Source organism: Oryctolagus cuniculus, chromosome 3 (genome assembly GCF_964237555.1).
Source record: "Oryctolagus cuniculus chromosome 3, mOryCun1.1, whole genome shotgun sequence".
Classification (NCBI taxonomy): domain Eukaryota; kingdom Metazoa; phylum Chordata; class Mammalia; order Lagomorpha; family Leporidae; genus Oryctolagus; species Oryctolagus cuniculus.
In genome coordinates, this window is record NC_091434.1 from 180,873,229 (window position 1) to 180,888,287 (window position 15,059).

At 43.8% G+C, this 15,059-nt stretch overlaps 1 protein-coding gene across 2 annotated transcripts in view; it reads left to right on the forward strand.

Annotated features, from left to right (window-relative positions):
• The window catches only part of KEL (Kell metallo-endopeptidase (Kell blood group)), a 304,774-nt gene that overhangs the window by 270,890 nt on the left and 18,825 nt on the right, over nucleotides 1-15,059 (forward strand). Inside the window, exons 1-4 of one of the 2 annotated variants that reach the window (XM_017342677.3) lie at nucleotides 12,147-12,455; nucleotides 12,779-12,894; nucleotides 13,148-13,289; nucleotides 13,547-13,723. In XM_017342677.3, the coding sequence (XP_017198166.1) occupies nucleotides 12,871-12,894; nucleotides 13,148-13,289; nucleotides 13,547-13,723 (343 nt within the window). In that variant the 5' untranslated portion in view covers nucleotides 12,147-12,455; nucleotides 12,779-12,870. Of the gene's footprint in view, nucleotides 1-12,146; nucleotides 12,456-12,778; nucleotides 12,895-13,147; nucleotides 13,290-13,546; nucleotides 13,724-15,059 lie in introns of those variants that run through there. The other variant, XM_070071387.1, reaches the window with a different exon arrangement.

Below are 15,059 nucleotides of genomic sequence, written 5' to 3' on the forward strand. Positions count from 1 at the left end.
CTCCATGACCAAATACATTTTGCAAGGCTCCTTTTCCTGTGACTTCTGCCAAGAGTGAACCAAGGAGAAGTAGAGGGGAGGAAGAGATGAAACGAAAGTGTTTGTTGTCTCCTGTGCTTCAAGTGGAAGCTCGGGTGGCAGGTGTGTCTCCTCTGTGGCTCCAGCTTCAACTATTCAGCTGTCTTCTAAGGTCTTGACTTGAAGAGCTGGTGCAGCATGGTTCCATTTTCTACTGGACAGCCTCAGCAACTGGGACCTGCGAATAATTCCCCTCCCCTTTGTTCTTAAGCCTTATGGTCTGTAGTAGATTGATTTTTTAAAAAAATAATTAGGGGGCTGTCAAATTTTGTTTCTCAATTTTTTTTGACAGGCAGAGTGGACAGTGAGAGAGAGAGACAGAGAGAAAGGTCTTCCTTTGCCGTTGGTTCACCCTCCAATGGCTGCCGCGGCCGGTGCGCTGCGGCCGGCACATCGCGCTGATCCAAAGCCAGGAGCCAGGTGCTTCTCCTGGTCTCCCATGGGGTGCAGGGCCCAAGCACTTGGGCCATCCTCCACTGCCCTCCCTGGCCTGGCAGAGAGCTGGCCTGCAAGAGGGGCAACTGGGTCAGAATCCAGCGCCCCGACCGGGACTAGAACCCGGTATGCCGGCTCCGCAAGGTGGAGAATTAGCCTATTGAGCCGCGGCGCCGGCCTTCAATTTTTTAATTACCTGTACATCCAGTCACATTTATTAAGTTTCTTCTGAAATACCTAGAGTGATTTTTATTTTCTTGAGAGGACTCCAACTGTTATAGACTCATAAAAATGATGCCAAGTCAAACAGCTTGAGCAAGAACATCCAGGTCTCTGAGTGAACCAGCTAGCAGTATAGAAACAGTGCAGCAGTATGAGATAAATTTCCTCTTTGGCATCATGCTAGTTGTTAGATACATGTGGCCCAATCCTACAGAAAACCCTGTACATCTTAGTACATCTAATTGACATTTCATGGGCATCTCTCTCTAATACCCTTAACAGGTAGACATTTTCCAAACCTTATTTTACTTAGGTAGGAATATCTGCCTATTCATAGGGACTAGGGTAAACCCTGAATTATAGAGACTACAGTTGTTGGGCATTACTTAAAACCTCCATTACAATATGGCACCTGGCGGATGTCCGAGGGGCGTGTCTGCGGCTGCCGTGGTTAAACTACGTAAGATCAGACCACCGGCAGGGATAGGTCCACTTTAGTTCCGGACACATGGACAGTGCATGATCCCTATACTTTATTTAAGGTGCCCCTGTGCATGGTCCACCGTGCCTGCATCACCTTTTCTCTGATTGGCTCCCCTACTATGCATGTCCTTCGTAAGCTTTATAAAGCCTGCATGCTTCCTCAATAAAGCGATTCCTGCTTCAACAGAACCCACGGGTGCTTGCTGTGGTGTGCTTGACCCGTCAACCTTACCTCTCCCGTTCGCCTTGTTGGGGAGTGTCTGCACTGGCCCCTGCTGGTTAGGGGCCAATCTCGGGCTTGAGGCCCCAACATACAGTAGCCTAAATAATACATTAATTATTAATTTTCTTACTAGTAAAAGTCTAATGAGAGGCAGTCCAGAGCTGGTGATGCCATTCTTCTCCACAAAGTTCACAGATACCCAAACACTGGCTGTCTTCCAGCTCACCAGATTGCTATAATTTCATCCTTTTTTAGGATTTATTTTTTTATTATTTATTTGAAAGACAGAATGAAAGAGAGAGAGGAGATTTCCCATCCACTGGTTCACTCCCCAAATGGCCTTGGCAACCAAATCTGGGCCAAGTTCTAGGAAGCCAGGAGCCAGGAACTCCATCTAGGTCTCCCAAATGGATGACAGGAGTCCATACACTTGGGCCATATTCTGCTGCTTTCCCAGGGGAATTAGCAAGAAGCAGGATTGGAAGTGAAGCAGTCAGGACTAGAACCTGCACTCCAGTGTGGGATGCTGGCATTGCCAATGGTGGCTTAACACACTGGGCCACAGTGCTGGCCCCTCACATTCATTCTTGTCCGCCATAGAAGTTCCATAGAAGCATCTGCCTTCAGGAAGAAAAATAGAGACAAGATCAGACATATATAGAGAGGCGATGAGAATATGTCAAATATAACCTAAGAAGTTACCAAATACTGTCATATGACACTCTGCTCACATCTTTAGCCAGAAATTTCAAGGGTAGGCTTAATGGGGTTTGGTGGTTGTTTCTATAATCTGTGGTTATATTTAATGGAGAAAATCGTTCTACAAGTGGGTGCTGGTGACCTGGTCTTAAACCTGTAGAGACTTCTATGGCCCCAAGGAAAAACAAATACAGACTAAGTCAGAAACTTAGAAATCTAGGCTTTCAGTGATAGATTTTATTGAGATATAAAATTAGATTTAAAAAAACACCCAGCTAACCTGATTTAAAGACATACTATAAGGCAGTTATAATCAAAAAAGCATGGTACTGGCACAAAAACAGATTTGTAGACCAATGGAACAGAATAGAAACTCCAGAAATCAGTCCATTCATCTGCAACCAACTTATCCTTGACAAAGGAGCTAAAATCAATCCCTGGAGCAAGGACAGTCTCTTTAACAAATAGTTCTGGGGAAACTGGATCTCCACATGCAGAAGTATGAAACTAGACACATATCTTACACCTTATACAAAAATTCACCCAAAATGGATCATAGACCAATAACATCAGATTACTAGAGAGCATTGGGGAAATTCTTCAAGTCATTGGCATAAGGAAAGACTTCTTATAAAATACTCCAGAAGCAGGATAATCAAAGCCAAAATTGACCAATGGGATTACATTAAGCTGAGAAGCTTCCTCACTGCAAAAGAAACACTCAGCAAAGTGAAGAAGAAACCAATAGAATGGGAGAAAATATTTTCAAACTATGCAATTGATAAAGGGTTAACATTGAGAATCTATAAACAGCCCAAGAAATTAAGCAACAGACCAAACAATCCGGTTAAGAAATTGACAAAGGACTTGAACAGGCATTTTTCAAGAGAGAAATTTAAATGGCCAACAGACATTGAGAAAAGGCTCAGGATCACTAGCCATAAGAGAAATGCAAATCAAAACCACAGTGAGGTTTCACCTCACTCCAGTTAGAATGGCTCCCATACAGAAATCAATAGGCGAATGCTACTGAGGATGTGAGGAAAAATGGACCCTGGTCATCTGTTGGTGGGAATGTAAACTGGTGCAACCAATGTGGAAGACTTTAGGGAGATACCTCAGAAGTCTGAATATAGACCTACCATATTATCCAGCCATCCCACTCCTGGAAATTTACCCAAACTAAAAGAAATCAGTATATGAAAGAGTTATCTGTACCCCCCTGTTCATTGCAGCACAATTCACAATAGCTAAGATGTGGAATCTACCCAAATGTCCATCAACTGTAGACTAGATAAAGAAATTATGGTATATATGCATTATGGAGTACTAAAAAGTAGTAAAAAGAAAAAGTCCTGTCATTTGCAACAAAATGGATGCAACTGAAGACCATTATACTTAGCGAAATAAGCCAGTCCCTAAAAGACAGATATTATGTGTTTTCCCTGATCCCAGGTAGCCAGCAGAGTACCTGAAATGCAATGTATTGGAGTGAAATAGACATTTATAAATTTGATGATTATTTATAGGCTTAGGGTTTTTTTTTTTTTTGATGAGGAGCAATGTTTTTTCTCTTCATACTATTTATTGAAGTCTCTTACTTAGTGTGGGGTTAACTATATGATCATTAAATAAACTGAAAATAGACCTTTGTAAAAATTAAGAGTGGGAATGTGAGAGGGAGGAGGAAGAAGGTTTGAAGCATGGGCAGGAGGGAGGGTAGGGTAGGAATTATCACTCTGTTCCTAAATCTGTACATATGAAAGACAAGAAGTTTGTATAACTTAAATAAAATTTAAAAACTAAATAAATAAATGGAAAAAATTACCCAGCTAGTTTATGAGAAATGGAAGACTGAAACCCAGTTTTTCTGATTGCTAGGTCAGTGATCTCTTCAAGACATTTTGCATTACAAGCAAAGCTGTGTTTCTTCCTAAATATGATTACAAATTATTTGCAGGTTCCCCTCATAAGAGGTGGAGTTAATTTTTGTACTCCTTTAATGTCAACTGGTTTTGTGGACTTGCATTGACCAGTAGACCATGGGAGAAGTAATAGCACATGACTTCCAAGGCTAGGTTTCCAGAGCCTTAGCTTCCACTCTTGTTCTCTTGAAATCCAGCTGCAACAGGAACTAACTTGAGCTAGCCTGCTGAAGTCACTATGTGGTAGGATGAGGGTAGGAGGTGAGGCAGAAGTGAGGAAACCAAATTCATAAAAGCACACAGCTAACACTTCAGCCGTACCTAATTTCCTAATACATAGAATGGGAAGCCAATAAATTTTTGTTTGCTTTTGCACAAAATGTTGGGGTTGTTCATTAGGCAACAATAAATAATCAGTATACTCCATAACTCTGTCATGTTATTTCTTACGTTCTTTAAAGTCTTCACAGAGAGAGATCATACAATTTGTTCCATCCCTTTGTTTTCTGTTGTTCTGAGAGGGAAATTGTTGTCATTAACCCTTTATACAATGCAGAATACTTACTGAATATTAAATAGAATCAGGTAGTGCTAAATGCTTTATAGCATTAGTATTAATAGGATAGATTTAATCGACACAATGCATAAGTAGAATTCATCTTTCACATGATGAAAAAATAAATGAAATTTCTTCTTGATCTTGTAATGTGATTGGTTTAACAATGGAGTTAGACTCAGCAGGTTACATATATTATTGCCTTTAACTCTTACAAGTATTCTTTCTAAACCTGCTCTGTCAGCTTGCTCATCTGCATGAAATCTTGGGCAAGTCACTTTCCTAGGTGCTTCAGATAATAAGAGGTCCTGTGGTCATTTCCTGTAGATAAAAGAGTACTCTATCACCAAAACCCTGGATTGTTGTCGCTTTCAATGTTGTTTGCATTTGTCTCAGGCTTGGAGACTGCACTGGGAAACGCAGGTTATGGTCAACATCTTCTTTCTTTCCTACTTACCTCCTTTCTAATTTGCCACAGCAGTCCTGATTCCTTACAGATTGGGGCTTGGGAAAGGAAGAAAGGTAAGGGATAGAGCAGTTGCTGGGGTTTAATCTGATGTCTGAGAAAATGAGTGTCCAATATTGTCTTCACTAGGAGCCTCTACCTAAAGTCCTCAGAATTACATCATGCTTCTCTGGCATGCTATCTTGCTCTAACTTGTTTATCCAAGAGTGTATGTCCAGCTTCTTCTTACAGGATGGTCTTCCCCCTAGCAGGAAACCCTCTGTTGGTACACTTCAATTCAGTTCACAGGCAGCTCCCTTCCACAGGATCCACATGGCGCAGAAAATGCACAGCCATGGAGGGACATCTGATGTCCAGTGCAGCACTCTTGCTGTGTCAGTTCGAGTACTCAGACATGGCCTCTTCTTTACAATTTTCAGGCACAAGCCACGTGGTGCTTCTTGATACATCAAGGTCTCCGGATTGTTTTCTTGCACTTCATTTGGCTTGAAGTGAGAGGTAAACACACTTGATGATGAGGGAAAGGAAAGCTATGGTATTCCCAAATCTCTAAGTCCACATTTTCAGTGTCTTTATTTTCTCAGTGAATTCTTAGCGTTGTGTTATATTCCATTGAGATGTTAGACAAAGCAAGAGTAGAAAAACTAGGTTCACAGTCTCTTACCCTTTTTTTTTTATTTGACAGGTAGAGTTATATACAGTGAGAGAGAGAGAGACAGAGAGAAAGGTCTTCCTTCCATTGGTTCACTCCCCAAATGGCCGCTGCGGCAGGCCAGCACTGCGCCAATCCAAAGCCAGGAGCCAGGTGCTTCTTCCTGGTCTCCCATGCGGGTACAGGGGCCCAAACACTTGGGCCATTCTCCACTGCCCTCCCAGGCCACAGCAGAGAGCTGGACTGGAAGAGGAGCAACCGGGACTAGAACTCGGCCCCCATATGGGATGCTGGTGCCATAGGCAGAGGATTAACAAAGTGAGCCACAGCGCCGGCCCCTCTTACCCTTTATTATATAGTTTATACTCTGTCACATTGCTCCTGGAAATTCTTAAAACAACATAAACACGTACAAGTGATGATAGCCATCATTTGTTGTTTGCTTATAATATGCCAAACAATGGACAGAACACACATTATTTAGTCATTACGTAAGTCATGATAAAGAAGGCATGATTATTTCGTTTTACAGATGAGGCAATGGGAGGTACAGAGACTTTCCCAAGATCATACAAGTAGTATCTGATAAAATTTGAATTCCAATCAACTCAGGGATGTCTACATCTAACGTTCTTGCTGTTAATGCTAGACTACACCACTTCTGTCACTGAATACACTTAATGACAATACTGGATGGAATGAGGGCTTCGAGCAGGATGGACCACTGGGATGATATGTCCAGGTAAGGTGCCAAGAGGCCTGTGAAGTGTCTTCATACAAGTAAAAGAGGGAACAGAAAAAGCCGGTTTATCTCCCTTAATATTTCTAGAAAAAAATGAAAACTTAAAAATCAAGGAGACAGAAAGTTGAAACCCAGAAAGTATCTTTTTTGGATGAGGCTGTGGTGCGTGTGTGTGTGTATGTGTGTGTGTGTGTGTATGTGTGTGTGTATGCATGTGAATATGAGGGTTCAGAGATATGGGCCTTAAAGAACTGAATTTGGGGTGAAGAAAGGAAAGGAATACACACCTAAGATAATAGATCCTAGGGTTGGAGATATTACTGTGGTTCTCAGTTTCATTTCATAAAATTTTTTAATTGTGGTAAAAATACAAATAACATAAAATTTATCCACTTAACCACTTTTAAGTATACAATTCAGGAGTATTAAGTGCATTTGAATTGTTATGGAATTTCCAGAAGTCTTTTCATCTTGCAAAACTAAAATTCTAAACCATTAAACAGGACTCCTTATTCTGCCCAGCCCCTGGTCAACACCGTTCTACTTTACGTTTATGAATTTGACTACTCTAAGTTCTTCGTATCAGTGGAATCATACAGTATTTGTATATTTGCAACAGGTTTCTCAAACTTATAATATTTTTAAAGATTTATTTATTTATTTGAGAGGCTGAGTTACACAGAAAAGGAGGAGGGGGAGGGAGGACAGAGGTCTTCCATCTCCTGGTTCACTCCCCAAATGGCTGCAACAGCTGGAGCTATTCTGATCTGAAGCCAGGAGCCAGGAGCTTCTTCCGGGTCTCCCACAGGGGTGCAGGGGCCCAAGATCTTGGGCCATCTTCCACTGCTTTCCCGGGCCATAGCAGAGAGCTGGATTGGAAGTGAAGCAGCCAGGACTTGAACTGGTACCATATGGGATGCTGGCACTGCAGGAGTCAGCTTTACCCACTACACTAAGCCCCTTGCTGACTTATAATTGATATTTTAATATGATTTCATTTGGAAGTGTTTGGAAACACATTCTTTATTTAACCATTTTTTTTGCATTGGGACACTTAGGGCTTATATTAATAATAAATAACATTGCAAAGATTAGCCTTATAGTAACTCTTTAGATATATGCATTTTTATGATTTTTTTAATTCAAAATAAGCTTCCCTATTTTTTGTGCCAACACTATCAGTCAATAGCTAATAACTACTATCAGTGACAGATGTTATAACTTAGAATCAATGGATCAGTCCAGGCATAAGTGTGATTCTTTGGACTCCAAAGAGAACAGACGTAGCTGACAGCAATCTATGCAAATTTCTCCACACTCCGTGATTAAACTTTTTCCTGAGCCTTATTTTCTTGCCAACTCCTACTATATTTTTTCTATAGTTCTTGAACTCAACATATCTTGCTGATTATTGGTATCTAAACTCATGCTTAATTTTGAGCCATTCTATTCTTGATGCCTTAAGGATCCCTATCTCTTATAATCCCTATTCAGAGTCTGCTTGGGGAATTAGCCAGCCAGAGTGGCGACTTGAGAATAAAGAGCTGTAGGTATATGGTTATTGAATATGGTTATGGAATCTTACCTCAGGCTACCAGGAGCTAAGGATCCAAGGTGTGAGTTTAGGTCAAAATGCTTAGAGTATGTACACACCTAAATCTGTATGTGTGTATCGGGTCTCAGGTATAAAAGGATAGGGGCTGGAGCTAACAGCAGAGAAACAACCAAGTGTCAGAACCAGAACCAGCAAGAAATAGAAGGTCAAGTTCATTATTAAAGTTATGAGAATCTTAAGTTTTTGTTTTTGCAAAGGCAAGGTGGCATTTTGATCATTTGTCTGAGTACCTAAGCTGGTTTAAAGGTTCACAGATGAGAGAATGCCTTTTTACCATGTGACCTGAGATGGCCTGCAGTGCTTAAAGAGCACACAAAGCAAGGGCCACCACTTAGGTGATGTAAGCAATTTTATGGGCATTCCTCACATGGGGGGCTGATTCCATTGGGTTCCTGCCACTTCATTTCTGTGGAGATTTTTGTTGGTCTCATACCTTGTGCCAGGTTTTCTGCTGCCAAACAGTACAACCAAACCCCTCACCTTAGCTAAAGAGTATGTGAGGTTGTCAATAAAGTTTATGTGATGGTTTGGATTAATTACTTAGAAAATATTTACCACCTTTCCTCTTCCATTATGAACAAAGTACACTTCTTGTCCATGGATGTTGAGGTTGGCCCGACGACTTATTTGGCCAGCAGAATGTTGGCACACATGATAAAAGCTGTGTCTAAAATTGTCTTACATAGATTGGCATAAGTCTTCCACTCTGGTGATCTTCCATAGGAAAACATGACCTACTTAGACTCTGCTCCTTGGCCAGGACCCCACAAAGCACACACATGGGGGAAGAACTGCATGAACTTACATCTAGGATCCAAATAATCCAAATGCAAACTGAAGCACAAAGGGACACAGTCTAGATCAGCTGAACAACACATAGCACACCAATTTTTGAACATGAGAAGAAATGCTTGATTTTTTACTCACTGAATCTTGGGCATTCTCATGGCAGTAGTTGACTAAGGCAGTGAGTTTAGCAAGATCTTATACAAATTCCTATTGAGGAGACCTAATACAACTGACACAACTTACAACTGTGTGCAGAGTGCTACCTTGGATACCTGTTGGATTGGGAAGAGGAGAGCAAGGAAAAATACTGATAGAAACTAAGGATAAGGATCGTCCTCTCAAATGGGCCTACCTCTAAACATGTCAAACTTCAGTCTTTGGTCATTACCTTCAAGTTTTCGTCATGTTCAAGTGTGGTCCCAACCATTATCTGTTTAATATATTTTTAACTGATTATGCTTCTAGTCTTTCTCTAGTCATGTTTCTATTTAAGCAAAAAAAGTATTTCAAAATTAAAATATTTAAAGAGGCTTGTTCACTTAGCACTTAAAATATTTCAAAACTTACTTTGTGGACTGCTGAACTGACGAGTTCTTCTTTCCCAAAGGTCATCTCTAACTCTCATGGGTGGCTTACTTTGGAAGGGCAATTAGAACGACCCAAACCTACCCCCAGGGAAATGTGTCTTCCTCATCTTCCTATCAAAGTTCTCTCCTTTGCTTGCGACATCACGGATTACTTGGGTTCATTCATGATTGGGTTTATTGCCTTTCAGGAGGTAGCTTCTTAGCTGTTATAACATAGTGGGGTAATACTTGGGTTCATTCATGATTGGGTTTATTGCCTTTCAGGAGGTAGCTTCTTAGCTGTTATAACATAGTGGGGTAATACTCGGGTTCATTCATGATTGGGTTTATTGCTTTTCAGGAGGTAGCTTCTTAGCTGTTATAACATAGTGGGGTAATCTTAGAAGGGAATTGCCACTGCAACACGCATGGGGGAGTGTCACACTGGGGAGATAATTGCCCCGTCCTCCGTGTAGGTGCTACAGGTGGTAGCTGGTTATAGTAGCTGACAACAAAGGTCTTGGGCTTCAGAAGATACAACTGAATGTTAGAGGGTTTGGAGAATAACAAAATCCATCACATAACCAGACCAAGCAGTGAAAGAGGTTTAAAAGAAAAGTTTGGGCAAAGGAATATTTTGATGATGAAGAAACATTTGAAAAGAGAAGCTGAGTAACTGAAAGGCTCACTACTTGAAGCTTTGGCTCAATTCCCAGTTCTGCTATTTACTGATTTTAAAATTGGGTGACTTTACTGTACTCCCATGTGCTTCATCTTTATTATCTGGAAAATGGGGGAAATAATAGCTGTTCTCTCCCTTACAGAATTACCTCAAAAATTGAAGGGCAAAAATATGTAAACAAAGCATCTAGCACATTCCTGACACATCAAAAGTGCTCAGTCAAAATTACGTTATTGTTATTATTACTGTTATTATTTTGATAGTGTAATATCAAATGATAGATCCTGGAATTAGAAAAAAATGGGACAACTGGGAGGCAGTGTCATCTACAAAGATACTTGTGGGTCCTGCTCGTGAACCTGTGGCTGTTGACTTGCCTGGCTCTGAGTGAGGGCTGCTGTGCTCATGGGACTGAGTATGGCTGGGGGTGATGACTCCATGCAGGGGAGGCCGGGGAGATAAGGAGGAGGAGGCAGCTCCCAGAACAGCCCTCTTTTGCCTGCAGGAGGCAGGTGGGCAGGGAGGGTTGAACTCCGCAGCTCCGTGGTTGCTCAGCTTATCTGGGAGGGAGAGAACAGACTTCCGGCTGCAGTGAATGCCACAGAGCACACTGCTGCCTCTGTTTGTTGTTATCTAGTCTGAGCTGCCTCTGCGATCAGCTTCCTGGAGAACCAGCAGTTCAGGGGACTGGATTATAGAAGTGGAGTGAGGGCACGAGTGTGTACAGGAAGCTGGAAGTTCCTGGGTAGAACACTGACTTCCTGGGGCAGAAGAGGTAGTGTAGGAGGGTAGACATGAGCGGTATGGACCCACATGGATGAAAAACCTCTGAAGTTCCAAATCATTGCTTCTGCCTCCAGTCGATCCCCACTCCTGCCCTCAGCCCAAACCCCACTGTTTCCATCACTGGCATCACTTTCCTCCTAGACACCCAGGGATACAGCTTGGAGCTCATCTGTGACTCTCTTCCAATCCTCTCTCTCATTCAACCCATTTCCATGATTTTATTTTCTTCAGTAAAGATTTTCTTTCTTTCTGCTCCCTCGCCACTACCGTGGTCCCAGCACCATTCCTCTTAACACCAAAGGAGACACCATCACTAGTCTTTTATCAAATCAATACAGATCTTTAGCATCATACCAGCTCTTAGATATTATTTATTTCTGTTAGAACCTTCCCCAAGCCTTATTTTCTAATGCGTGAGCTTCTGTCTTCCCTTCTGTAATGAAGTCCCAGTCAACCCAGTATCCGTGTTCCACTTCGTAAATTCCGTGGCCATCTTTGCAGAGCCACTCTCACCCAGCAGTTGGACCAGAGTCTAGCACAGCACTGACCTAATCAAGGAACATTGTCGTCAGGTTAACTGGCCTAGTAAATCTCACTTTGCCTTGGGATGGGGAGTCAGGGGACAGAGGTGAAACACTTACTCTCAGAAATGTGCTTGCTTCGCTGAGACTGTAGGCGAGGGCTCAGTGGGATGAGGGAAACAATTCCCGGCTTGGAATGTGATTCATTTCCTATTAATATGGATAAAACTTCTTGGGAGGATGGTGAAGGAAGAAGGGACGCTGCGCCTACCATGAAACGGTTTTCAATCAACAAGGAGATGAACATCCAAGCTGCAGCTTAACAAACCTCTGAGCCCCATTTCTCTGTAGAAGATATGCAACCCTGTGAGGCAAGCATGGGAAAATATTACCTTCATTTTCCAGACGACAAAGCTTGCTCACCCACTTGAGAGTTCAAGAGGCTTGTTTATTGTCACAGAGCTAATAATTAGCAGATTTGAGTCTCCTAGTTGGGTGATCTTTTTAATGCGTGCAGCCAGCAGGGCTATGAAGCACCTAGACAAGCAATTAAGCATGCTTAGGAACAATGAGCACGGGGCTCTGAGGCCTCCTGGGTAAGGTGACATTTGACCTGGGAACTGAAGGATCCAAGAGATTCCAGAGGAAAGAGGGAGGAGGAGAATGTTCTAGAAGTAAAGGGACTTCCTGAGCAAAGACACAGAGCCGGACAAGAGAAGCAGCCCTGGAGCAAGATTGCTGGGGAGTGAGAGCTCCCCCTCTTCTACTCTGAGGTGCCCAGATAAAGGAGGAGGAGAGGCCTGGGTGTCTCCCCACTGATAAGCGCCCAACGCCCAGAGGCGAATAGTGTGTGTTTGGAGACAGGGTTAGAGTGGCAGCAGTGCCCCTTCTCCAGGAACAAGGATCTGGGGTGGGGGCAGGTGGGAGTCTGTTTCCCGAACCCCAGTCCTCAGGATCAGCACCTAGCACTGAACCAGGAAGAACTTTGGGAGCCAAAGTGAAGGACAGACAGATGGCAAGTCCCTTGGGGAGGACATCTTCGTTTGGAGTCAGACGCCTGGGGTGGGGGTGCACCTGCTCCAGTTGGGGAGATGGGAGAGAACAAGAGGGAGGTGAAGTGTGTGGTGTGTGTGTGCGAGAAGAGAGAGGGAGAGGGAGAGGGAGAGAGAGAGAGAGAGGGAGAGGGAGAGAGAAAAAGAGAAACATACATCCACGGTAGAGGGTCCTTAGAGAATTCTCTCTGAACACTGCCCTGAAATGAAAATGGGGTGAGGTATACAGGAGAAGGCATCAGAATGGCTTGATAAAACTCTAATGCATCCCCCCTTCCTGAACCAGCTTCTCTCTCCTCCTCCTTCCTCCTCCGCTCACTTCAGGAGGGTGGGGAGGAAAGTGGGGGAGAGCCACGGGGACACAGCCAGGACAGCAGAATGGGGACTCCCTGGAGCCAGGAGGTAAGTGGCGTGTTGGGGTTCATTCCTTCTAGCTCTGACGTCCTGCAAACATTGCTCGCTCCTCCTCCAAGACAAGTGACAAACCTTGTTTTTTCCTCTTCCAGGGGTCTCGGTGAGACTGGGGTTAGGGAGAATCAGGAGAGTGAGCTCTGTGCAGAGGGACCTGAACACTGACTGTTCTCCCTCCTCCTCCTCCTCCTCCCCTTCTCAGCAGCCTCCGCTGAGTGTTCCCACCTTCCTATTCCTCCCACAGAGCTCTCCAGATGAGGGCCAGCCTGCTGACTGGAACAGACCGTGGGCACCAGCCCGCCGGGTGCTGCTGGCTGTGCTGATTATCAGCCTGCTCCTTGGGTCTTCTGTGCTTTTGGTCTTCATCTTCCGGAACTGTGGCCCTCGTAAGCAAGATCCCGTAGGCCCCAAACCGAGCTGGCTCTCACTCAGCCAGGCACCACTGCCCGTGCTCCCACCGCTAGATTATGACTAGCTCCTTAGCTGACTTACTAGCTGCTCATTTGAACTCTGGCACACCCTTCAGTGACCAACTTGGTGACTGTTCCCTCTCCTTTGTTCCTCATTGGACATTCCTATGCCTACCCCTAGGGGGAGCCCTCCTCTCTTTCCCTCTTCTGTACCTCTGAGGTGTTCCCCACAGGCCCCTGTGACACACCTGTGTGCTTGGATCTCCTGGCCCGTTATACGGCCTCTGGGAACAGCGGTGTGGACGCCTGCACTGACTTCTTCAGCTTGGCCTGTGGAAAGGCCAATGGCACCAGCAATTCTTTCCGGGATCTTGCAGAGGAGAACAAGAGCCGACTCCGGAGAATACTAGGTGAGGAAAGGAGGCTGGAAAGATTCTGTCTGGAAGGGATGACTCGGAGCCTAGAACAATCCCAGCTGCCCAAACTCTGTGGCTGTGGATCCACTGGTCTACCCATCCGCAGTGGGCTTCTCAAGGCACGGCCTGAGTTTGCTTCTGTCGCCACTCCCACTCACCTCATCTGCCTCCCTTTTTCTATGTCTTCTGGTCCCTCTAGTATCTTTGCTTTATGTAATCCCCACCTCCCTTCTTTTTCTGTTTATCAATGACTTCTCCTTTTAGCATGTTCAAGCTTCTTTGTTATTTCCCCTAAATTTGTAGTTTCTGTCGCATGTTCTTTTCTCCATCAATATCTCCTCCACACATCACACACTTGAGTCCTTTTCTCCAGCACTCTCCTCTAGCCCTCAAACCCTGTTGATTTCCCAACGCCTCCTTGTCAGTGTTACCCTGTCCTCTTCTTAGCCCGGTGATCTCTGGCTTCTCACTGACACCTGGAACTGTGGCAAGCAGGTTGTTCTGGAACACATGGGATAATAGGAATGGATGATTGGAGATGATGGTGAAATGGAAGAGTAGGGTGAGATACGAGAGGGGTGCTTCATCACTGGTGGTGCTCCAGGGAGAGAATATGGATAGGCACAAAGGATATGCTGGAAGAAGAGGAGAGACAAGTTAAATGGCTCTGGTAGGAAAGGGCACTCTTTAGCATGAAGGCTGTGAAGAAGGAAAAACAGCAGACTGCCCTTCAGGGAAAGCCACGAGGAAGAACCGGGGACATCTAAGCAGTTAGAAAGGTGTCCCAGGAAGCTGGTGGATGGTGGTGAGGGTTTGGAAATAAGAGCATATAAAACACTACGCATTTCCAGTTCAAGAAAAACTCCAGAATGCATCGGATGGTATCATTTGGAGCTGAGAGAAGTAAATGAATCCCTCTGCTCTGCTGTTTTGATGGGGAAAGAGTGGGAGGTAGGCTGTCTCTGGGTAGAGATAATTTCAGTTGAGGCACAGAGATGAAAAGAAAAAATAAGCTCAAGAGAAATTCTGTTATCCACCATGGAACAGAGCTGCCAGGGGACTTGGAGGGAGAGGGAGGTTGAGTTTTAAATGGAGGAGGATTCATGTGAAAGTGAATTTGGGTCATTCTAATGGGTCTGCTTATTTGTTTCTTGGAATAAATGGGTGAGGAGAGTCTGGACTAAGAGAGCTGTCCTATTTCTTGTTTGCTAAATTCTTTTTTAAGAATTTTCTTTTCTTTACCTTTTTTCTTTTCTGAAGATTATATATTTGAAAGGCAGAATAACCGAAAGAGGGACACACACACACGCACACACACAGATCTTCCATC